The sequence below is a fragment of the Cydia splendana genome, chromosome Z (assembly GCF_910591565.1).
Source record: "Cydia splendana chromosome Z, ilCydSple1.2, whole genome shotgun sequence".
Classification (NCBI taxonomy): Eukaryota; Metazoa; Arthropoda; class Insecta; order Lepidoptera; family Tortricidae; genus Cydia; species Cydia splendana.
This window is the reverse complement of record NC_085987.1, coordinates 48,432,880-48,459,266: the sequence shown is the minus strand read 5'-3', so window position 1 is coordinate 48,459,266 and position 26,387 is coordinate 48,432,880. Positions and strand designations below refer to the sequence as shown.

The 26,387-nt window shown below is 44.6% G+C and overlaps 1 protein-coding gene and 2 long non-coding RNA genes across 3 annotated transcripts in view; all 3 read left to right on the top strand.

Annotated features, from left to right (window-relative positions):
* LOC134804155 (uncharacterized) overlaps positions 1 to 26,387 on the top strand; it is a 431,198-nt gene that overhangs the window by 279,314 nt on the left and 125,497 nt on the right. The gene's annotated exons all lie outside the window — the stretch shown is intronic.
* LOC134804161 (uncharacterized) overlaps positions 1 to 26,387 on the top strand; it is a 292,314-nt gene that overhangs the window by 156,062 nt on the left and 109,865 nt on the right. The gene's annotated exons all lie outside the window — the stretch shown is intronic.
* On the top strand, positions 550 to 26,374 carry LOC134804099 (uncharacterized). The gene is made up of 9 exons (XM_063777036.1): positions 550 to 736; positions 10,737 to 10,887; positions 11,742 to 11,857; positions 12,425 to 12,547; positions 14,665 to 14,832; positions 16,075 to 16,249; positions 24,359 to 24,506; positions 24,703 to 24,855; positions 25,886 to 26,374. Exons 2-9 carry the CDS (start codon positions 10,745 to 10,747, stop codon positions 26,000 to 26,002), a joined length of 1,143 nt encoding a protein of 380 aa, XP_063633106.1. The 5' UTR covers positions 550 to 736; positions 10,737 to 10,744; the 3' UTR covers positions 26,003 to 26,374.

The following is a 26,387-nucleotide window of genomic DNA, read 5'->3' as shown; positions in this document are numbered from 1 at the left end:
AAGTCCAAGAAAAACACGTACACTTATTCTGACATCCAAAACAGATGGCGCTGTACTGCGCCATGTGTTTTGCGGTCACTAAGTTGTCAAACGTCAACTTTTGAAAATCAGTGTTACCGCAAAAATCGCAATATGTATTGAGTAGTACAGCGTCATCTCGTTTACCTGTCAAATTTGAAGCCCGAAATTGTCCTAGACTCCACACATCTTACTAAATCAAAGTATCTTTTCACATAACAATATACTAATAAAGAATTTTTATTTATTTACTTACTTCCTATTAAAACATAAACTCCACAAATAATACATACTTAGTATTTTAAATAAAATGAGCCGAGAACGTTAAAAAGGTATCGATGTATCGATAAAACCTAGTAACAGTAAAAATCTTCTGGGCAGCACTAAAACCGCCATGTTTAGTTCTAAGATGACGTCACAGTGGCACGCATTATTCGTTGACGTTTCACTTCCATAGGTTTCATATTTCAGTGGTTTGAACCGATTTGTGAAGTCGAATCGTAACATCGCTAATATAAATGTGTATGTATAGGAGCGTATAAGTCAGCTGTCAAATTACTGTCATTTGTTTAGGTCAAAATTTAAAATAGGCGGAGGTATAAAACCTCGTATTTAAGTAGATATCTGTTCTTTGTCCTTGTAAATATAACTGGAAGACGTGTAAATTAGACGAACATTACAGAGTTCTATAATAAGTAACCCAATCGACGTGAATAAGGTAATTTTGTAATTATAAATACCATTAGAAATTGCGTTCTAAGCACTCCTTCAAAATAAAGAAGTAGGCAAATGAGACAATAGAGATATTTATGTAATTGTGTTTGTTTTGCGATTAGCTTAAAAATAGCTAATTGCTTTTTTATGGTATTTTAAGCTATTATGGACATTCTGTGCGTCCTAAATATTATTTTGACTAAGATGACCTTCACGGGCTGAAAGGTCATTATACTGTTTATATAATGTTTAGGTTGCTTTGTTTTCGCACTCGGCTGCAGCGTGATAGATGGAATATCACTTTAGTACAATGAGACTACAAACATTTTTTTTAAAGTTAATGGATTTTTCTCAAATATGCAATGAAATATTGATATTATGTTCCTTATAATAGGCTGCGAAGTATGACGTTTCAGGTGCGGCTAGGACAAAAGGTCGTTAATGGAATTTCATACACATCTTGCAGGCCTAGGCCGGCAAAGTCCTCTTTTTTAATTTTCATTTCACAGATATTTGTGACACAGCATCGTGGCATTCATCCATTAAAAAAAACTAGAGGCAGTATTTGCTTTATGGTTCGTAATGACACTCTGCCACTACGCCTATAAAAAAAAAACAAAAAACAATGTTTGCTATAATTTGCAGTTTTATTTGTATAAAATCAACATAAACTTAATAAATAATACATTCTATAATTTTATAATTTTAAATTATAAATTTAACTACACAAATAAAAACATTTAAAACATTTCATCTAAACGTTAGCGGTAAAAAGGTCTACTCAAACACGCGTAGTTATGTTTTTTAAATTGTTATGGAGGTAAAGATGAAAAATATTCATTCTGTTTTATTGGATTTATGGTGCGTTGTTGATTTTTTGACTTTAATATGAGTTCCGACGAAATAATGAAATTAATATTAATTGTAATCGTAGGCGTTGGAATTGGCAGCGTAAGCAGAATTGATTTTAATAACTTGCTGCCTCTGCCGCCAAGTCAAAGACGAAGTATGTATGTATATGGTTGCTTATGGCAATTTTATTATTTGAGAAACTAAGAAAAATGGCTTACAGTTTATTAGAAACAGTTTTGTGGCATATTTTAAATGAATGTAACTACAAATTCGTCAACACTGTGGAAATTATACTTATTTACTCCGTGCATAAAGCAACGATGTATGTGAAACATGATATCAACATGAAAGACTATGTAAACTTATGTGACGAAAACGACAGTCAGACGGATACAAGGCGAAAAAATCAAAGATACATGAAAATATACGGGTAGTAAAAATACACGACTCGTGTAAAACATACGCGTGATAGTGATATAGGTACGTGTTGGTTATATTTTGGGTGTACTTTACTTTTAGTTTTTTCTATAAATAAAATTTGGGTTTCGTGGATTTTTTATTTTATTCATTTCATTGCATGTTTGAGAAAAGCACTATACATACCTCGGCGGGAAATGGGTTTGCCCGCGCTCAGACCTATCCGTCTATATGTCTTCGGCCGGCAACCCCTTTCGTCCCGGCCTCTGTAGTAATGTACTATTAAAATTCTGACAAGAAAAATGGTTTTTCCAAAGAGCATATAATCACTACGTTCTAGGGTTATTCTAAATTTGAATTTATGATCATTTTCTTGGTTCAGCCATAGAGAAAATAATACATAGATTGCTCACTGCATACATCAGTTTTGGTACCAAAAAGACTAATATTTTCATACTTGACATCTAGCATCAAGTAGCGGAATTATCAGAACTGCTAATTAGCAGTAGTACTACTGTCAAATGACAATAGATGTAGCACCAACTGGAAAGTCTTATGTTGTTGAGCATACCAAAACTGATGTATGGAGTGAGCACTCTTGTTTACTATATTTCTCTATGGTTCAGCGGTGGTAGTGGCAGCAAGGTAGAGTGATAATATTGTTTATTATTGTATTTTTCTGCATTAACTGATTTGTATGTAGTTGGGCGCCCTCTAGCCGCCCTTGTTGGCACAGTAATAAATAGTGTGTGATGTGATAGTTGTTATAATAACTGTTTGTGGTGTCACTCTGTTATCACATGCTGAGTGACTATTTATAGTTATTAAACGGGGTAAGTGTTAACTTCAATATGCTTTAGTAATATTTGGTTACCTACCTAAGGTATACCAATTTATTTACTGGAGTTCATTCTCTCTTAGTTTTGTTGTTTAGTAATATTATGTGTAGTTAAAACATTTATTACTTTTTTAGGGTTCCGTACCTAAAGGGTAAAAACGGGACCCTATTACTAAGACTCCACTGTCCGTCCGTCCGTCCGTCTGTCACCAGGCTGTATCTCGTGATCTGTGATAGCTAGACAGCTGAAATTTTCACAGATGGTGTATTTTGTTGCCGCTATAACAACAAATACTAAAAACAGAATAAAATAAAGATTTAAGTGGGGCTACCATACAACAAATGTGATTTTTGACTGAAGTTAAGCAACGTCGGGCGGGGTCAGTACTTGGATGGGTGACCGTTTTTATAGATAATGGTACGGAACCCTTCATTTGCGAGTCTGACTCGCACTTGGCCGGTTTTTCTTTTTTATACTAAATTAGTGAATATATGTGCATCAAGGCCATCAAGTACTGCATACAATACAATACAATACTCTTTATTGCACACCTCACATACACGTAGTTAGTGCATAAGTTGTTAATGTAAAAAAAATGCTCATATCACTGTTATGTTAGAATACATCTAAGCTAACTACAAGTATACACCAACCTTTAAGGGGCAAATTGTGGAGTGCCATTATATGTACATTTTCATAGGAATTGTTTATGGTGGCACTCCCATACTCAAATTTTATAAATTAAAGGAATAATGGAAAATATCTCAGGGCAAGATTTAAACTTGTAACACTTTGGGCTCCAGCCTAATCTCTCTTAATGCATGATGATAAAAACAATACAAGCTTTTCCATTCCTTCCTTTTGTTTTCACACCTGAGGGGTATTTAATGCTTTAATTAATAGAGATAGTATTTCAGAGATAATAAAATAAAAAAGCCATTTATTTCTGGGTAACCATACACTATAAAGTGTTTGTACTTAGTCTAAGATAAATCTTAATTACTAAAAAAGTTACTCCAAAAACGGTCTTAAGAGGAATAGGCCTCTTCCAGTTGCATTTTTGTATTTCTTCTTCCCTTTCTGTTTCATTTTCCGCTCTTTATTAATCTTTTTGGTTAGAATTAGATAATTGCATTTATAGTTTTAATAAACTGGATTGCAGACATATCTGCTTGATAAAAACTACCTAAGTACCTACTCCCATACTTTGTCACCGAAAGTTAGTGCAGAGTTAGCTTTTCCGACTATTGGTAAGGGCAAAAACGCATGGAACAATAATTAAAACATTATATTTAAACTTTTATAATGCCAAATTCAGTGTTTTAGTAAACATTTTTAATCTTTGACTTTGGGCATAGTTCAATTTGTACGGAAATCGTTACCGCCACGCGCTATAAATTATTTTTTTATTTGTTTATTTGTTTGTTTATTTGTTGCATACAATTAACACTTACAGTTCAACCTTACGTGCTAATTGGAATTACATTACTTAATAGCTAGCAACATGCATTATTCGAATAAATAAGTGAGTGAATATATTATAAGTAACTACATTCGATTTAAAAAATATTACGAAATAATGTAGGAATGCCTACTATAAAGTGATATTTTTCTGAATAAAGAATACATGGGTTACATCGTCCAATTTTTTATTTAGTGCAAATCGCCACACTGTGATTGTAACATGATATGATATATAACTTGCCCTAGGGGCTGTCCATAAATTACGTCATCGATTTTTGACGATTTTAGACCCCCCCCCCCTATAATCATCCAAAAATCATGCTTCAAATGACCCCATTTCCTCCTACTTCACGCTACCGTCATCCGATGTCCAGACCCCCCCCCCCCCTAACTTGAAATGACGTAATTTATGAATAGCCCCCTAGTTGCTAAGACTAGGAAGGAATATAGCATAGATTGGACCTGGGGAGCAGACCCTTTCACCCCCTCTTTTTGGGGGGTCTGCATGGTACGATCTCCCGGCTACCGGGCCAGATCAACTTTGTTTGACCTAAGGAACAATCGTGCCAAGCGGCATCGCCTGAGACTAAAGTGCATGCTGTTCCTTACTAAACCTACTATATAGTTAGGGTCGTCGGCCTTACGATATTATTCCAATCAGAATAGGCACATTGATTTTAATTTTGTAAGCTGTCACTATAAACATCTAACATTATGTAATAAAAAAACCGGTCAAGTGCGAGTCGGACTCGCCCACCGAGGGTTCCGTACTTTTTAGTATTTGTTATAGCAGCAACAGAAATACATCATCTGTGTAAATTTCAACTGCCTAGATATCACGGTTCGTGAGATACAGCCTGGTGACAGACGGACGGACGGACGGACAGCGGAGTCTTAGTAATAGGGTCCCGTTTTTACCCTTTGGGTACGGAACCCTAAAAAACGACATACAGTGTAAGTTAGGGTGGTATTCCATATCCGCCTGTCCAATTTCTTGGTTCAATGTGTATTTGCGTCTCACATTTTGCGTAATGATAATTAGACCAGATATATATATATATACCTTATCCTATTGTAAGTACGTACAATGTTTCAGAGCAATCTAGCTAGGATTTTTAAAATGAGAGCGTAACTACCGACGTACGACGTACGACGACGTTTTGACGACCGGTCTGGCCTAGTGGGTAGTGACCCTGCCTATGAAGCCGATGGTCCCGGGTTCGAATCCTGGTAATGGCATTTATTTGTATGATGATACAGATATTTGTTCCTGAGTCATGGTTGTTTTCAATGTAAGTATTTAAGTATTTATATATTATATATATCGTTGTCTGAGTACCCACAACACAAGCCTTGAGCTTACCGTGGGGCTTAGTCAATTTGTGTAAAAATGTCCTATAATATTTATATTTATAAACTACGTTTGTATGGAGAAATGAGCTTGCTGGGGACTCTTAAATAGGTCTAGCACTTATAGGTATATTTTCTCACGTAATATTTATAGAATCCTCATTTGAAGTGCTAAATAGACCTAGATGACAAGAGTCAAAGTGCATTAAAGACGCTGATGGCCATTCGAAACTTTATTACGACGGCGTAAAGTTTATTATTGATCGAGTCTCGTCCGACGTGAACGACGTCCACACTCCACACGGTTAGGTTAACGGATACATTAGAAACTATGTCGGCCAAACTCATTTTAACAAATCTCAATGTCGTTTAACCTCTTCCAGTGTGTTTATATTTAGATGGTATGTTTTTGTCATAACAAATAGCTTGCAAATTCTACCCAATACCATCCTTTTCGAACTCGTTAGAGATCGAAAGGGACAACATGAACTTTGAATAATGCTTTATTAATTGTTTTTACCGCTACCTATTCCATGACGTCAACTACATATATTTAGGCACGATGTTACATCGAAAAGAAGTCTTATTCGATGTCAATAGTGTCGTAATTCCATTGCACAGTCACCGTCAGATATATCGGAGCGGCCAAGCACGCACTCTAACGCCTTGATAATGATAATAGATGTGCGTTTTCCAAAAAAAAAATGTACATTTCATAAATTTCATTCATCTCTTCCAAATATTGACTCCTTGGGCTCATTTTACTCAGAATCATTTGTACATTCACGCCTCATACACGAAAAAATGTGTCCCAAGATTTCCTTTCCAGATCGTCTCATTTGAATATTTTTTTTATTTGTATGAACGTGACGCACTGGTTTAGTATTTTTTCATACAAAACTTTGGGACACATTTTTTTATGTATGAGGCGTGAATGTACAAATGATTCTGAGTAAAATGAGCCCAAGAAGTCAATATTGTGAAATGTACTTTTTTTTTTTGGAAAACGCTCAGATACGTGTTCAGATATATTCGAGTACCACGGACGCTCCGATACATTAGATGGCGACTGTATGTTTAAACAGTTTGTTTATGAAGTCAAATGGGATGTTGCCACAGAGGCCGTTCATTTGTTTTAACTATTGTACAAACAGCAACACTCCTAACTGTACATCGGTGGACCTTATTACAAAAGGCATAAGGTCCACCGGTGTACAGTCAACAGTGTGGGCGATGGTATCTACTAAATGATTTGTTAATTGATTGTGCCACGGTTCTATATTGATCTGAATTCGGCAATCAACGGTTTTGTGCGTAGTTTTGTATAATTATTGTAACGTATTTGCAAACAAATGTGGAATTCGTGGAAGGCTTAATAGTAAACTAAAATACAGCTGTTTTTTTGCTTTAGTTGCGATTTTAACCGACCGAGTCAGGCCTAGTGATGTGCCGAGAGTAAAATACCATTACCGGTGTTTTACCATTTGGGAATATTACCAGTAAATTACCATTCTTCCCGGTAATATTCCCAAAAGCGGGTAATATACTCGTACTTGAACGCTTACGTTATAAATGAATTAATTTAATTTAAAACATGTAGAAATGGCTTAATTATCTTTACGTCTCTTCCACTCGTAGCTTCAGCTATCTCTTTCACTCAATCGTAGCGGAGTTGCGAAGCAATGTAGTATTACGCTGTATCCCGCACTGGGCTATAACCGCAAAAATCAAAGTTCGTCAATTACGGAGGTTTTTCTGTCACTAAATAAATAAAATAAATAAAATAAATAAAATATATAAAATATGAAATAAATCAAATAAATCAAAATAAATCAAATAAATCAAATAAATCAAATAAATCAAATAAATCAAATAAATCAAATAAATCAAATAACTCAAATAAATCAAATAAATCAAATAAATCAAATAACTCAAATAAATATACACGCTCAAAATAAGAATATTATTATATCAATCAAGCTATAAAAAATTACCACTTAACGTATAAAAACAATGTCATTGTACTACACCTTACCTACTCATAAAAATGTGATGATTATTATTAAATCAATGTGATTTTTACATTTTCGTTTTAGTTTTACTAAAATTCTAGTATTATTCATTGAGTGGTTTTGCTGGAACTGGTTTTGACTATGCCCACTTGCCCAGACAAGGGGAATACTTCCTAGTAATATTGGTAAAATACCGAGTAACATTGGGAAAATTACCAGTAGTATTGGGAATTTACTATAAAAGTAAACCTATGTTGATTTTTTGCACTTCGTATGATGCATTTGTTGACAAGTAATGATTTAATGTAAAACAACTTATGTTGACATTTACTTAATTTGAATATTACCATAAATTACGGATTCTGGGGAATCTTACCGGTAACATTACTGGGAATTTTCCCACCTTGGGTATTATACCGGTAACGGCACATCACTAGTCGGGCCGAAATGTTTTAGGTGTCAAAATAATTTACCTAAATATTCTATATACTTATAGTGTCATATTTAAAGTAATGAGTTTTTGGCAAAAATTGAATTTTTGGTACAGTCAGCCAAGAAAGTGGTCTACCACTTTTCGACTCTATCGTCTGATTGATAAGAGTCGAAAAGTGGTAGACCACTTTTTTGGCTGACCGTACAAGCTTTTATCACTGATGGTACTTTAATACTCATCGAGACAATTCTAAAAACCCCAAACACAATTAGATTGCGTTGTTTCATCACAGAATTCCTATGGCCACCTCCTGTTTCCAGCATCAGATCAGCTCGATGGTACTATAAAATTGCATTGTACAATAAATGTATGCAAATTTTGGACAATATCCTGCTTTAAAAATAAGTTGTAATTGATCACTAAAAATTTTGATTGGCTGAAACAAAATTCTATAGGTAGGAACGTCAAGCATCTTGCGCGGCACTACAGTGTGTGACGTGGTCGTATATTAGTGGAGGAGCGCTGTACAGTGGAGTCGCTCGCGGCGTCATTCTTGTGGGGACATTTCTGAGCTCTAATCAGACTTCTATACTTATTCTAATTCGTTGTCGAATACACACCATATAAGGCTTTTACTAGGTATGCGACTCATTCCGGTCGCTGCAATCTTGCATTATCTACAGCACCATTTCACATTATAATTATAGCAGCAGATAGCAAAGTTTATCGCTACGCGGAAAAGTTAGTAAACAGATAAATATCTCCCGTCCTGACAACCCTAGCTGTATCGTCAGTTACACCACACGTGACATGACAAGGTTGATAAATGATAACGTTTCACTTGACGATATTTGCAGAGATGGGCATCATTCGAATAAACTTTTATCGGAATAATCATACGAATAAACAATAATTCACGATTTTTTAATTCACGAATGATTTATTCGCGAATAATTTATTCGCGGATAAATCATTCGCGTATAAATCATTCGACCACTTTTCAAATGAATGATTTATTCGTTATTTCATTCGAATAAATCCACGTAAAATATTTAAATTTTTTGGCTTGTACCATTCAAACAACACGAATAATAATACGTTTAATATGATTTGTTATTTTGTTACTATATATTTGTTCTGACAAGTTAAAGATTGTTAAGGGTTAAAGGATAAGCCCAGGTCGTATCATAAACAAAGGATGCGGAAGCGTGAACAGTGAACACACAAAGTTAGTAACTTTCTAGCCTGACCTAGAATTGGTTTATGCGTCGTTGGACTAAAAGTAAATATGGCGATGTATAAAAATGTTCTTAGCAGTGCTTTAGAGCGAATCCCACAACTCACAACGAATAATTTATAGGTGTTTACAGTAACTATTTTGGTAGTTGCAGGTAGTTGTATTGCACATCAGTTGCCAAATCATTCTAAACCGTGAAAAGTTAAGAGCCCGTCAACGTGCACACTAGCGCCACTGCTAAATAATCGTGATTATGTAAATTTAACGACAGGTCAGGTTTATATAAAGGGGCCGCTACGTACTGTATTGTGTATTTAAGTACCTTTTGAATACACCAAACTAGTGTTTATGTTGCTGGATTCGTCAATCTATGCGTCCAAAGTTAAAACGGCCGTTTTTGTTTTGAGTTCCTAGATCGACGAATACAGCAACATAAAAACTAGTTTGATGTATTCAAAAGGTACTTAAATACACAATACAATACGTAGCGGCCCCATTTTTTAATTACCTGTCGTTAAATTTAAGTAATCACGATTATTTAGCAGTGGCGCTAGTGTGCACGTTGATGGGCTCTTAATGATATTCCAGTAAACAAATTATTCGTGGCAATTCATTCGACGAATAAATTATTTGCGGATAAATTATTCGACGAATAATTTATTCATATAAGAATAATCATCCGACATTTTTATTCGTTATTCGCGATAAATTTTGTTATTCTTATTCGTCATTTGAATTGCCCATCTCTGTTTGCAAATAGGCGTTCGTGACATTAGTTGATTGCCGGTGAGTTATTGTTATTGCGGTTATAAACTGTGTACAAACAGAAACATTTCCTGTATACCGGTGGATCTTAGGGCCTAGCTTTTTTACAAGCTTTTATTTAGTTTCACCTGACCGTTGTCTGTCTGTCTGTGTGTAACCAAATCTTGCAAGTTAAATTTGATCCACTTCCCGGTTTCCGATTGAGCTGAAATTTTGCATGCATGTATAAATCGGATGACAATGCAATATTATGGTACCATCGAGCTGATCTGATGATGGAGACAGGAGGTTGCCATAGGAACTCTGTGATGAAACAACGTAACCTAATTGTGTTAGGGGTTTTTAGAATTGTCTCGATGAGTATTAGTTGTCTGTCGTAAGAAAAGTACAGTCAGCGATAAAAGCTTGTACCAAAAATGAAATTTTTGCCAAAAACTTATTACAATCGTACATCTACAAACGCCAAACGAAAAGAAGAAATGTATCCGGATGACACAGATGATACGAATAGGCACGCGACTATTTACAATTACCATACTTTGTTTAGTTTTGATTGGCGTTTTCCATTAACATTACGGCGTAGCACAGGTCTGCATTCAATGTAAAGATCGCTTAAATTGACCTTTAATCCGCAGCGATCAAGATGAGCAAGCTGTGCCGTCAGGTGTCCATCGAGTCCCCCGGGGCCACGCTGAAAGAGTGCGTGTTCAGTTTCGACGTGCCCGTGCCTGAGGTGCCCATGTACGGCGCGCGGATCCGCGTCGCGTACGCCGGCGCCTGCTACAGGTAACAACTACCACCAGCGCTCAGGGTCCATCGTGTCTGGGCCTACGCTGGAATGTGTGTTCGACGTGCCCGTGTACGGTCCGCGGATCCGCGTCGCGTACGCCGGCGCCTGCTACAGGTAACAACTACCACCAGCGCTCAGGGTCCATCGTGTCTGGGTCCACGCTGGAATGTGTGTTCGACGTGCCCGTGTACGGTCCGCGGATCCGCGTCGCGTACGCCGATCCGCGATAAGGCAAAAGCTAATATCCGTACAACCTTGTCTATAAATTATAAAACATTATAGCCAGGATACAGACTCAGTATTGTCTTGAGTTTGCAAACATGATTAGTACACGTTAATGAACTATAATCGGTCCATGGCAACAGGGCGCCGCGCCGTAACCTTATACATACATGAACCGAATATAAATGATCGAAGAACGATTCGATTCTTGGGTATAGATGTTCGCTGAGAATCACCCCACAGGGCACAGAAAGTGACGACTAACACCCTTATTCATAAACGCGCTACAAACCTCAATTAGCTAATAATCTTTTGTCCTAATCGGTCATTTTGACTGACGCATTTGTAAGAAAGGGATAAAACATAAATTAATTAAATCAGTCTCGTAAAGTTGTATGAATAATAGGGTAATTTAAAAACTTATACGTACTTTATATTTTGACCGTGTCATAATATGCTCATATGTACAAGCTCTAGCTCTAAACTCTTGTATTTTTAGAGTTGGTGCATTTTTCCCATAGTTGCAATGCTCGTGATTCCTGTCGTTAAAACATATTTTTTGATATTTCTCATTTACCCCCCAAAAGTGGCCTCCATGTTTAAAATTCGTTTGATGTTCACGTTGCAGGGCGAACCGCACCCGTTCCGCCTCCGTGTGCTCGACATCTTCCGTCTCGTCCATCGGCAGCCTGTCGGGCGAGATGGAGAACTTCGGGATTCACACTTCAACGCCTGCACATATAGGTTTGTAAACAAAAGTTTCTAGATTTTAATATATTTTGCAGTTGTTTCCATGACATCAAGTTGATATGCTAGCTAGAGAAATCGAGTGAACTCTTCAAATATAGCCATACCTACTAATATTATAGTGTTTTCAATATTTGATCGTGAAATTCACTCACTCGGAAGTTATCATTTGATGAATCGTGAAAATTATGGCTCTATACTCTAGGCTTAGGCTTAATAGTTGCCTGAAAATAAAGATAATTCATTTCATTTAAATTTTGTGGTGAAGTTGGATGTTATTGTTAAAAATTATTTGTATTGTTTTGAAGAATCTAAATTTAAGTAATTTACATTATGTATGCATAATGTTCCTATTTTTTATTTGAACCGTGTTCTATAGTAAATCGCGATGACTATCATTTGTTTAAGAAAAGCAATGTTACTTTATTTGGCTTATGAAAGGTTTTAATAGATTGAAATTGAAACGGAGTGTACATTAGACCGCCATTGGATCCCCACAAAAACAGGAGCGTTTTAGACGCTTAAAAACGGACACCAACCTGATTGTCATTAACATTGTTATAGGACTACGCGACGGAGCCCTGTTTCCAGGCTACGAGGTGGCCGGAGTGGTTGACGCCATCGGCAAAAACGCCGACACTGAAGGCATAAAGGAAGGCGACAGGATCGTGCTGTACCCGTACGAAGGTCAGGGGGCATTCTCATCTTGCATACTAAACCTATGAATTTCCAATATCCAACTGATTTGCAGGCAGGTAACATAATTATAAAGGTGGAATGGTGGTGGATGTTATAGCGTAAACAAAAGTGCAACCCAAGAACTAGGATTCTAGGGCATATGCTCTAGAGATGTTTAGATCAGGCGAACGAGTGCCCGTCGCTCATTCAACGTTGCGAAGCGAGCCCGTCCGAACACGAGCAAATGCTCTAGGCGACGGATCACACGCTCGTCCGTCGTTTACATCAAGCGAGCGAGCATTAGGATTTCGCAAAAAAAGGAAGAACAACGAAAGAATGCTCTGTCTCTGTTTACACCAACATTTGGTAGAGTGGGGATAGAATGAGCATTCGCTTGTTTGGTCTAAATCCACCTTAAGGTGTAGGAGTAGGACACACCGATCGCCAGCTTATTCAAAACTTACTGTTCAGAATACCACAGTACCACGAGCTAACATAAAGGTACTAAGCATTCCTACCTACTACCTGGCACAGATTGGGATAAAAGTGGCGCTAAATCATCATCATCATCATCTCAGCCATAAGACGTCCACTGCTGAACATAGGCCTCCCCCTTGGACCTCCATACGTGCCGGTTGGAAGCGACCCGCATCCAGCGTCTTCCGGCGACCTTAACAAGATCGTCTATCCATCTTGTGGGTGGACGTCCTACGCTGCGCTTGCTAGTCCGTGGTCTCCATTCGAGCACTTTTCGACCCCATCGGCCATCTTCTCTGCGTGCAATGTGGCCTGCCAATTGCCACTTCAGCTTGCTAATCCGGTGGGCTATGTCGGTGACTTTAGTTCGTCTACGGATCTCCTCATTTCTGATTCGATCACGTAGAGAAACTCCGAGCATAGCCCTCTCCATAGTTCGTTGAGCGACTTTGAGTTTTGAGATGAGGCCGATAGTGAAAGACCACGTTTCGGAGCCGTAAGTCATCACTGGTAACACACATTGATTAAAGACTCGTCTTGAGGCACTGAGGTATGTCGGACGAAAAACATTACGTAGTTTCCCGAACGCTGCCCAACCGAGTTGGATTCGGCGGTTGACCTCTTTCTCGAAGTTGGACCTACCTAATTGGACTACTTGTCCTAGGTAGATGTACGAGTCAACAACTTCGAGTACCGAGTTCCCAACAGAGACTGGGATGGGCACAACATTGGCATTTGACATAAGTTTCGTCTTGTCCATGTTCATTTTCAAGCCCACCCGTTGTGAAACTCGGTTGAGGTCATCGAGCATCATGCTGAGTTCCTCCATCGACTTTGCCATGACTACGATATCGTCGGCAAACCGAAGGTGAGTGATGTATTCGCCGTTGATGTTGATGCCAAGTCCTTCCCATTCCAGGAGCTTGAAGGCGTCTTCCATTACGGCAGTAAACAGTTTCGGAGAGATAACGTCTCCCTGCCTTACGCCTCTTCGCAATGGAATCGCCCTCGTGCTCTGCTCCTGTACTCGGACCGACATGGTGGTGTTACTATACAAACACTTCAACACGATGTACCGATAGTCAATAAGGCATCGCTGAAGAGACTCAAGCACCGCACATGTTTCCACCGAATCGAAGGCTTTCTCATAGTCCACAAACGCTAAGCATAATGGCAAGTTATACTCTTCGGTCTTCTGTATAACTTGCCGCAGCGTATGGATGTGGTCTATGGTACTATAGCCTTTTCGGAAACCGGCTTGTTCGGGAGGCTGGAAGTCATCAAGTCTGTGTTCGAGACGGTTCGTGATGACCCTTGAAAACAGCTTATAGACATGGCTCAGAAGCGTGATGGGTCTGTAGTTCTTCAATAGGCGCTAAATAGCGTAATCAAAAATGAGTGCACAATAAGAAAAAAGCTTACTGATTACAGACACAGTTTGATTTCTGTGCCATTTCATGCCTTCCCATAGCGACAATCAATATGAAACTTGCTGGGGATTTTATATTGTCACTGGTAAGAAGTGGCACAGAAGTCAAATTCGTAGACCATACATAGAATGTCATGTCAGTCTAACCAACATAATTTGAGTTTTATAAGGTCATGATCTCATGATATTCATTATTTAATTTGTAATTGAAACATTCCAGGAGTCCCCCACGGCTACGCGGACTACATCGTCGTCCCGGACTTCAAGTGCCTGGTGCGCGTGCCGCCCGAGCTGCCGCTGAGCGTAGCCGCCATGCTGCCCACCGGCGCGCTGCTCGCCATGAACACCGTCAACACGGGCAGCGACTGCCTGCACAAGATCCTTGAAGGTCAGTTAACATTGTAAAGCGGGGGGCCTAATACACTTCCCTGCGGCACACCCTATGTTAGTACCTACTATTTCATAGTCCACATGATCAAAGGCTTTGGTCGTGTCAGTAATCTGAAGGTCAGTGCCATAGGGCTACGCCGATTGCTGGTTCCGGACTTTAACAGCTCGAGCTGCCGTTGAGCAATGCATTGTTCGTACTTGACACAAAAACGGTTGAACGGATTTTGATGTAATTTGGCATGCATAGTTTATAACCCAGACTTGTATACTTTTTGTTCCAGAATCAATCCGTAAACGGGGTTTGTAATTTAGTACGAGAGCGGGAGGCGGTAGTAGCATTTTATTAATGACATATTCTTGGGCAAAGTTGCTGGCAGAGGCAACTGTAGACTATAGTGTATCAGGTTTAAAAAAAAAGGTCCTGACAGAGGGGGGTATATTTTGACAAGCTTTTACTTAAATTACAATATGTGTGTATTTATGTTCTGGTCAAATCTTGCAAGCCAAATTAGACCCACTTCCCATTATTCAATTGAGTTGAAACTTCAAATATCCTTCCTTATACTATGAGAGTTATTCTTCTTTCTCGCGTTGTCCCGGCATTTTGCCACGGCTCATGGGAGCCTGGGGTCCGCTTGGCAAATAATCCCAAGAATTGGGCTAGGCACTAGTTTTTACGAAAGCGACTGCCATCTGACCTTCCAACCCAGAGGGTAAACTAGGCCTTATTGGGATTAGTCCGGTTTCCTCACCGAAAAGCGACTGGTCAATATCAAATGATATTTCGTACATAAGTTCCGAAAAACTCATTGGTACAGTCACCTGCAATAATATGTTATTCTTCGAAGGCCGCAAAAATATCTGACACGACCTTATTTGTAGAGCATTAAGATTGTGTCACATATTTTTGCGGCCTTCGAAGAGTAACATATTATTGCAGGTGACTGTACGAGTCGGGGTTTGAATCGGCGACCTCCGGATTGAAAGTCGTACGCTCTTACCGCTAGGCCACCAGCGTTTTTTCAAACTTCAAATATATAAGTAACTAATGTAAGTTGGGTGACAGTGCAACATTATGGTACCATTGAGTTGATCTGATGTTAACTTATTGACTGTTGAAAGAAATCAGCGATAAAAGCTTGTATTGAAATTAATTTTTTGTTATAAAAAGTTATTATAGAAGGACTGCGCAGATATTTTACAAGATTTCAAAGTTTAAATGTGAATATGAACATTTCAGGGCCCGACCACAAGGACATAGCCACCGTGCTCATAGTCGGCACCGGCGGCCTCGCGCTCTGGGCGCTGCGCATAGCCACCCACTACTTCCGCCAGTCTTGCTGGCATGATCGCGTCCGGATATCCGTCGCCACGCTCAAGGATGAAGGTTTTCTGTATGCCCAGGACAGTGAACAGTGAGTACTGAGCCTGTACCATCAGTTTTAACATTGACATAACGCTCACGTCTACGTAATTTACTTTCTGTACATCTCGCTTGCACTATTGCTCGCATATGCGAGTACGAGCGAGATGCATAGAAAGTAAGTTACGTAGACGTGAGCGTATATGTCAATGTCAAAACTGATGGTAGACGTACTGTTTAAAGTATAGTCAGCATTACCAATAGGTAGTTATTGCTAAAATATATTGGAACAAATGTGTATATATAACGAAGGTGTAATAGTTATTTGTTTTACAATTTAATCTCTCGTTAGCACGATAGCATTGATATCTGAGCAAGCAAAAGATTTCAAAATTGAGCAATAGCGTAACGGGTGGTTCGAAAAATGGAATCTTGAGCATTGTGAGGGTTTCAGGACATGAGGGTTAAATAAATTTTGTCATCGAGCGAACACATAAATAAATATTATAGGACATTCTTACACAGATTGACCAAGTCCCCCAGTAAGCTCAAGAAGGCTTGTGTTGAGGGTACTCAGACAACTATATATATTAGTACATTGTGCAACGAGGGGGGTAAGCGAGATTTTGTAAACGAGGTCTATAACGAGTTAAAGACTCGAGTTTACAATATGTTTACCCCCGGAGTTACATACAATGTTTTTCATCACACTTGCGAAGAAAAAAACTAAGTTTTAAGGGAAATCATTCTTAAATATGGTGATTTCAAACATTCGTCCGCCATGTTGTCTTGTTTTGGCAGGTTTGGATTCGAAGGCACAGACCCACTCGGATTCAGCCATAATCGAAAATTGTTTAAAAATTAATTTAAACGGCTATTGAATTAATCAAATTAAATATTTTTAAACATACACATAAAAAATAATTTATAAATGTCAGTATTTTCAATGTAAAACTCATTTAAAACTATTTTTTCGTATGAATTAGTGACATAATTAAAAAAAAGTCAAAAAAGTCACTCGTGAGTTATAGCTTTTTTTTTCAGAATCTATAACTTCCGCGGGAACAATATAGGCCTTTGTCCTTTAGTACAACTGCATGAAATAAGATCTTTTTCGAGCAAGTGTGATGAAAAATATATAAATACATAGAAAACAACCATGACTCAGGAACAAATATTTGTGTCATCATACAAATAAATGCCTTTATTGGGATTCGAACTCAGGACCATCGGCTTCACAGGCAGGGTCATTACCCACTAGGCCAACATATATTACATCAACTCAAGGAAAATATGAAACAAAATGAAAGCAATTCGATACAAAATTAATTATAAATTAAATGTGTAGTTTATTATTTAAAAGTTAATTCTATCAGACATAAGAAAATAAGTCTTGCATTTGATAACTTTGAGAGTTTTTATCGGCTGGTGTGGTGAAAATCAAATTAATTTGAATTAATAGTATTTTGATTTGTCCGGGTGGTCTCTAGAGGTCTGTTGGCTATGTAAGCTGGAAATGCTGGTTTGATTCTGGCCTTGGTCACTGGAGGACTTTTGTGTATTACATTTGTTTAGTTTACAATTGGAACATATCTTTATTTTTAACATACCATACGAGTAGGTATGTTACGATATATTTGATTACTTTGGTTATTATTGTTTGTTTGATGTTGATTGTAGAAAAAGTTGTATATGGGGCTATTCATAAATTACGTCATTTCAAATTAGGGGGGGGGGGGGGGGGTCTGGACATCGGATGACGGTAGCAAGACGTAGGAGGAAACGGGGTCATTCGAAGCATGATTTTAGGGGGGGGGGGGGGTCCAAAATTGTCAAAAATCGATGACGTAATTTATGGACAGCCCCTATGTGGTGAAGTAATAAAATCGGTCCGCGGGGCGCCCCCGCCCTCGCCCTCGCCGCCGGGGGCGGGAACCGGCCCAACGGCCGAACGAGAGACTCATTCACAATTCAAACGACTCCCCGGCGTCTCATCCTCCGCACGAGCCCCCGCCGCCGGGGGCGGGAACCGGCCCAACGGCCGAACGAGAGACTCATTCACAATTCAAACGACTCCCCGGCGTCTCATCCTCCGCACGAGCCCCCGCCGCCGGGGGCGGGAACCGGCCCAACGGCCGAACGAGAGACTCATTCACAATTCAAACGACTCCCCGGCGTCTCATCCTCCGCACGAGCCCCCGCCGCCGGGGGCGGGAACCGGCCCAACGGCCGAACGAGAGACTCATTCACAATTCAAACGACTCCCCGGCGTCTCATCCTCCGCACGAGCCCCCGCCGCCGGGGGCGGGAACCGGCCCAACGGCCGAACGAGAGACTCATTCACAATTCAAACGACTCCCCGGCGTCTCATCCTCCGCACGAGCCCCCGCCGCCGGGGGCGGGAACCGGCCCAACGGCCGAACGAGAGACTCATTCACAATTCAAACGACTCCCCGGCGTCTCATCCTCCGCACGAGCCCCCGCCGCCGGGGGCGGGAACCGGCCCAACGGCCGAACGAGAGACTCATTCACAATTCAAACGACTCCCCGGCGTCTCATCCTCCGCACGAGCCCCCGCCGCCGGGGGCGGGAACCGGCCCAACGGCCGAACGAGAGACTCATTCACAATTCAAACGACTCCCCGGCGTCTCATCCTCCGCACGAGCCCCCGCCGCCGGGGGCGGGAACCGGCCCAACGGCCGAACGAGAGACTCATTCACAATTCAAACGACTCCCCGGCGTCTCATCCTCCGCACGAGCCCCCGCCGCCGGGGGCGGGAACCGGCCCAACGGCCGAACGAGAGACTCATTCACAATTCAAACGACTCCCCGGCGTCTCATCCTCCGCACGAGCCCCCGCCGCCGGGGGCGGGAACCGGCCCAACGGCCGAACGAGAGACTCATTCACAATTCAAACGACTCCCCGGCGTCTCATCCTCCGCACGAGCCCCCGCCGCCGGGGGCGGGAACCGGCCCAACGGCCGAACGAGAGACTCATTCACAATTCAAACGACTCCCCGGCGTCTCATCCTCCGCACGAGCCCCCGCCGCCGGGGGCGGGAACCGGCCCAACGGCCGAACGAGAGACTCATTCACAATTCAAACGACTCCCCGGCGTCTCATCCTCCGCACGAGCCCCCGCCGCCGGGGGCGGGAACCGGCCCAACGGCCGAACGAGAGACTCATTCACAATTCAAACGACTCCCCGGCGTCTCATCCTCCGCACGAGCCCCCGCCGCCGGGGGCGGGAACCGGCCCAACGGCCGAACGAGAGACTCATTCACAATTCAAACGACTCCCCGGCGTCTCATCCTCCGCACGAGCCCCCGCCGCCGGGGGCGGGAACCGGCCCAACGGCCGAACGAGAGACTCATTCACAATTCAAACGACTCCCCGGCGTCTCATCCTCCGCACGAGCCCCCGCCGCCGGGGGCGGGAACCGGCCCAACGGCCGAACGAGAGACTCATTCACAATTCAAACGACTCCCCGGCGTCTCATCCTCCGCACGAGCCCCCGCCGCCGGGGGCGGGAACCGGCCCAACGGCCGAACGAGAGACTCATTCACAATTCAAACGACTCCCCGGCGTCTCATCCTCCGCACGAGCCCCCGCCGCCGGGGGCGGGAACCGGCCCAACGGCCGAACGAGAGACTCATTCACAATTCAAACGACTCCCCGGCGTCTCATCCTCCGCACGAGCCCCCGCCGCCGGGGGCGGGAACCGGCCCAACGGCCGAACGAGAGACTCATTCACAATTCAAACGACTCCCCGGCGTCTCATCCTCCGCACGAGCCCCCGCCGCCGGGGGCGGGAACCGGCCCAACGGCCGAACGAGAGACTCATTCACAATTCAAACGACTCCCCGGCGTCTCATCCTCCGCACGAGCCCCCGCCGCCGGGGGCGGGAACCGGCCCAACGGCCGAACGAGAGACTCATTCACAATTCAAACGACTCCCCGGCGTCTCATCCTCCGCACGAGCCCCCGCCGCCGGGGGCGGGAACCGGCCCAACGGCCGAACGAGAGACTCATTCACAATTCAAACGACTCCCCGGCGTCTCATCCTCCGCACGAGCCCCCGCCGCCGGGGGCGGGAACCGGCCCAACGGCCGAACGAGAGACTCATTCACAATTCAAACGACTCCCCGGCGTCTCATCCTCCGCACGAGCCCCCGCCGCCGGGGGCGGGAACCGGCCCAACGGCCGAACGAGAGACTCATTCACAATTCAAACGACTCCCCGGCGTCTCATCCTCCGCACGAGCCCCCGCCGCCGGGGGCGGGAACCGGCCCAACGGCCGAACGAGAGACTCATTCACAATTCAAACGACTCCCCGGCGTCTCATCCTCCGCACGAGCCCCCGCCGCCGGGGGCGGGAACCGGCCCAACGGCCGAACGAGAGACTCATTCACAATTCAAACGACTCCCCGGCGTCTCATCCTCCGCACGAGCCCCCGCCGCCGGGGGCGGGAACCGGCCCAACGGCCGAACGAGAGACTCATTCACAATTCAAACGACTCCCCGGCGTCTCATCCTCCGCACGAGCCCCCGCCGCCGGGGGCGGGAACCGGCCCAACGGCCGAACGAGAGACTCATTCACAATTCAAACGACTCCCCGGCGTCTCATCCTCCGCACGAGCCCCCGCCGCCGGGGGCGGGAACCGGCCCAACGGCCGAACGAGAGACTCATTCACAATTCAAACGACTCCCCGGCGTCTCATCCTCCGCACGAGCCCCCGCCGCCGGGGGCGGGAACCGGCCCAACGGCCGAACGAGAGACTCATTCACAATTCAAACGACTCCCCGGCGTCTCATCCTCCGCACGAGCCCCCGCCGCCGGGGGCGGGAACCGGCCCAACGGCCGAACGAGAGACTCATTCACAATTCAAACGACTCCCCGGCGTCTCATCCTCCGCACGAGCCCCCGCCGCCGGGGGCGGGAACCGGCCCAACGGCCGAACGAGAGACTCATTCACAATTCAAACGACTCCCCGGCGTCTCATCCTCCGCACGAGCCCCCGCCGCCGGGGGCGGGAACCGGCCCAACGGCCGAACGAGAGACTCATTCACAATTCAAACGACTCCCCGGCGTCTCATCCTCCGCACGAGCCCCCGCCGCCGGGGGCGGGAACCGGCCCAACGGCCGAACGAGAGACTCATTCACAATTCAAACGACTCCCCGGCGTCTCATCCTCCGCACGAGCCCCCGCCGCCGGGGGCGGGAACCGGCCCAACGGCCGAACGAGAGACTCATTCACAATTCAAACGACTCCCCGGCGTCTCATCCTCCGCACGAGCCCCCGCCGCCGGGGGCGGGAACCGGCCCAACGGCCGAACGAGAGACTCATTCACAATTCAAACGACTCCCCGGCGTCTCATCCTCCGCACGAGCCCCCGCCGCCGGGGGCGGGAACCGGCCCAACGGCCGAACGAGAGACTCATTCACAATTCAAACGACTCCCCGGCGTCTCATCCTCCGCACGAGCCCCCGCCGCCGGGGGCGGGAACCGGCCCAACGGCCGAACGAGAGACTCATTCACAATTCAAACGACTCCCCGGCGTCTCATCCTCCGCACGAGCCCCCGCCGCCGGGGGCGGGAACCGGCCCAACGGCCGAACGAGAGACTCATTCACAATTCAAACGACTCCCCGGCGTCTCATCCTCCGCACGAGCCCCCGCCGCCGGGGGCGGGAACCGGCCCAACGGCCGAACGAGAGACTCATTCACAATTCAAACGACTCCCCGGCGTCTCATCCTCCGCACGAGCCCCCGCCGCCGGGGGCGGGAACCGGCCCAACGGCCGAACGAGAGACTCATTCACAATTCAAACGACTCCCCGGCGTCTCATCCTCCGCACGAGCCCCCGCCGCCGGGGGCGGGAACCGGCCCAACGGCCGAACGAGAGACTCATTCACAATTCAAACGACTCCCCGGCGTCTCATCCTCCGCACGAGCCCCCGCCGCCGGGGGCGGGAACCGGCCCAACGGCCGAACGAGAGACTCATTCACAATTCAAACGACTCCCCGGCGTCTCATCCTCCGCACGAGCCCCCGCCGCCGGGGGCGGGAACCGGCCCAACGGCCGAACGAGAGACTCATTCACAATTCAAACGACTCCCCGGCGTCTCATCCTCCGCACGAGCCCCCGCCGCCGGGGGCGGGAACCGGCCCAACGGCCGAACGAGAGACTCATTCACAATTCAAACGACTCCCCGGCGTCTCATCCTCCGCACGAGCCCCCGCCGCCGGGGGCGGGAACCGGCCCAACGGCCGAACGAGAGACTCATTCACAATTCAAACGACTCCCCGGCGTCTCATCCTCCGCACGAGCCCCCGCCGCCGGGGGCGGGAACCGGCCCAACGGCCGAACGAGAGACTCATTCACAATTCAAACGACTCCCCGGCGTCTCATCCTCCGCACGAGCCCCCGCCGCCGGGGGCGGGAACCGGCCCAACGGCCGAACGAGAGACTCATTCACAATTCAAACGACTCCCCGGCGTCTCATCCTCCGCACGAGCCCCCGCCGCCGCCCGTACTTTTTTCCACAGACAACTAACACTCACCGAGACCGGGATTCTACACAATTAGGTCGCGTCGTTTCATCACAAAATTCCCATGGACACCGCCCGTCTCCATCATCAGACCAACTCTCGACAGAAAACTCCCGTAATATTACATTGTCACCCTACTTATTTATGTATGCAAATTTTCGTTTTCATCAAAAACCAAAAAGTACATGGGTCAAATTAAACTTGCAAAATTTGCAAATAAACTTTTGGCTAAACACAAGAACAAGAAATTAACTATTCAAGCAACCAAACAGAAAGGACTGCTAGGCAAACAAAACTCGACCGACCCAACACATAATTAACGCAACAATATCTCACAGCAAAGTAGACTACCCACCCCTCTTTCAATAACAAGGTTTAAAAAAAACATATAGTTTATCTCGCCGCGAGATACTATCGCGCCAATCATATACTAAACCTACAAAAAGACAAAAAAAAATAGGCTAATGACATCATAGAAATTACAAGAAAGACTAGAAGAAATAATGCTGCAAACAAAGAACAATAAAACAAAACAAGAAAGCTTTTTACCCTCAAAAAGTCACACAATAAAGCTTAAATAAATATAATAACTGAACTGAATGCCCTAGATCGGAGGGTCCGACTACTGCTCACCGCATGTTACACCCACACACCCGTCAGTTACGAAATTGTACATCTCACGGAGGTGTAGAGGGCAAAGCTTCCTAAACGCCAAAGATCTCCACAACCGCGAGGTGTACAATCTCAGAAATTATTTCCTTAACAGCGAGTATGAAATGCATCGTGATGTGGTGACAGTAGACAGGAACCTCACGCCGCTCTCCTTGGCAAACGAGAACTGGCACAAACCTGTGGTACTAAGTACTGCGGATCGCAAGGCGGCATGCATGGGATAGTAAACAAGTACTTACCTGCGCCTGTTCTCGAGAATGGTCGTGCCACGCTCCATTAGGATCGATCTATCACTGAAAGGACTATTGTCGTTATTATATATATATATATTCGAGTGCGGCAAATGGACGGTAATTAATGAATACGCATCATTACACTTCCAAACACTTGAATATATTTTATTTCCTTTAAACTATAGCTACTACATAGGTAAACCGATATGACAGAAGATAATGATTCAGAGAACTAACATGTTAACGCAGGCGCGAATATTTAAATAAATAATACTGAATATACTAGAGTCGTATACGCCGGGCCGTGGTGGTCGACATCACCGTCCCCCATGATGGGGACAAGTCCAGCTGGCACCTAGCTAGCTAGGTAGCTGGCTGGAGTGTCATCACTTAAGTAATAGATGCAAAGTTAGCTTAGACGGACTATATAAAAAAACTTCAAAAAATATAGCATATTCCTGCTTTTTTCCTCCTAAACATTGTAATCTTTCCCTTCTTCATAAAACATAGCATCACACACCTTTACAAACCTCTGTTTTTGTCTCTCTCTAACAAACAGAAATGTCAAAAAGATGGATAGAGTGGCAAACCATTATCAACCAATAATTTTGACAAACAATTATAAATAAGACCATACGTATATACTCGTATTACAAAAAAAAGAAAACACCAAATAAATTTAGTTTTATGTATTTATTTTCAGAATAAAAGTAGTACAATGGAACGAGGACCTATACGAGAAACAGCTGATCGAGCGCACCACGGACGCGTGCGGCGGCCCCGTCGACCTCGTCATGAACTTCGGCACCACCTCGCGTTCACTACACCGCTCACTGCAGTGCCTAGCGCCGGTAATGTCCTTTACACAGTACATGTTCACCTCGTCATGAACTTTGGCACCGCTTTCCGCTCCTTACAGTGCCTTAAACTCCTTTATGAATATCGTCATACACAAGGACGTCATGCCCTGAGGTGCTTTGGGGGGTAGAAAGTTGTGGATATTGTTGCTATATGTATATGATGTACTTACACAATGTATCCTTCCAGGGCGGCGTGGTCCTAGTAACGGAGGACGTGGGCGAGAAGCTCCTGCCCAAGTTCGCGAAGAAGGCCGAGGAGCTGCACGTGCACGTGGTGGTCGTGCCCAACGGCACGCTGGAGCAGCTGCGCGAGCTGGTGGGGCTGGTCGCCAAGGGGGAGGTAACTGTCAGGGGGGAGGTCACTCACGTGGGGCAACTCACAGAGGGCCGAGGAGCCCAACGGCACGCTGGAGCAGCTGCGCGAGCTGGTGGGGCTGGTCGCCATGGGGGAGGTAACTGTCAGGGGGGAGGACACTCACAGAGGGCCGAGGAGCCCAACGGCACGCTGGAGCAGCTGCGCGAGCTGGTGGGGCTGGTCGCCAAGGGGGAGCTAACTGTCAGGGGGGAGGTCACTCACAGAGGGCCGAGGAGCCCAACGGCACGCTGGAGCAGCTGCGCGAGCTGGTGGGGCTGGTCGCCAAGGGGGAGGTAACTGTCAGGGGGGAGGACACTCACAGAGGGCCGAGGAGCCCAACGGCACGCTGGAGCAGCTGCGCGAGCTGGTGGGGCTGGTCGCCAAGGGGGAGGTAACTGTCAGGGGGGAGGACACTCACAGAGGGCCGAGGAGCCCAACGGCACGCTGGAGCAGCTGCGCGAGCTGGTGGGGCTGGTCGCCAAGGGGGAGCTAACTGTCAGGGGGATGTCACTCACGTGGGGTCACTCACAGAGGGTCGAGGAGCCCAACGGCACGCTGGAGCAGCTGTGCAAGCTAATCTTAAAGGCATGCGTATAATTTTTTTTGTATTTTGATCAGAAAATCAAGCATTTTCATTAAAAACTGCCGCATTTGATGAAGTGGAACTGCTGATGATGATCAGATCAGAACTCTTCAACGACTCATAGTTTGGCGATTTCGATTTTGTGGGTAAGGTTAGGATAGAACTGCGACCCTTAGAGAAACGAAATGCTACTAGAAAAGTGGGTAACGTTAGGTTAGAACTCCGACCCTTACAGAAACGAAATATGCTACCAGAAAAACCAGTGCATTACTATATCTGGTGATCAGTTAAATACCAGCCAATAATTTATAAGGCAACTCAAACTATTTTGAGAAGTCGGTTTTTTCTATTAAAGATTATTTATCGCTTTTTCCCCTTTTTTCCTGGCTTTCTTCTTTAGATCTCTATAAAACAATGTGTTCCCTTTTCCAGATCGCCCCTCCCCCCCACTCGGTGTTCCCGGCCGAGGAGGCGCAGGAGGTGGTCCGCAAGCTGTGCAACTCGGAGATCAGGGGCCGCGCCATCCTGCGGTTCCACAACGTCTATTAAGTGACTGGCTCGCTGTACTGTACCTGGGGATATACAGATGCGATTGCCGGAAATCCAGTGGCGTAACTATACATACACAGTCTGTGGCCTGTAGTACGAGCAAAAAATTTAAGAGCGCTATTACATTTCGGCGTTGAGCGAGTTTAGGTATTTTACGCGCTGCGGCAGGCCGTGCGAGCTCAGTATGCCGATCCCTTCTACCACACTCGCACTACAATGATGGATTAAACATTCTTGATCCTTCGCGAAGCATATTGAAATCAACCATAACAACACTAACTGTACTTAACTTTTAAAGTTCTAAAACTGTTATTTGGTAAGTACGAAAATACTAAATGCAGTGCAAATGTACATAGGGGCTGTTCATAAATTACGTCATCTATTT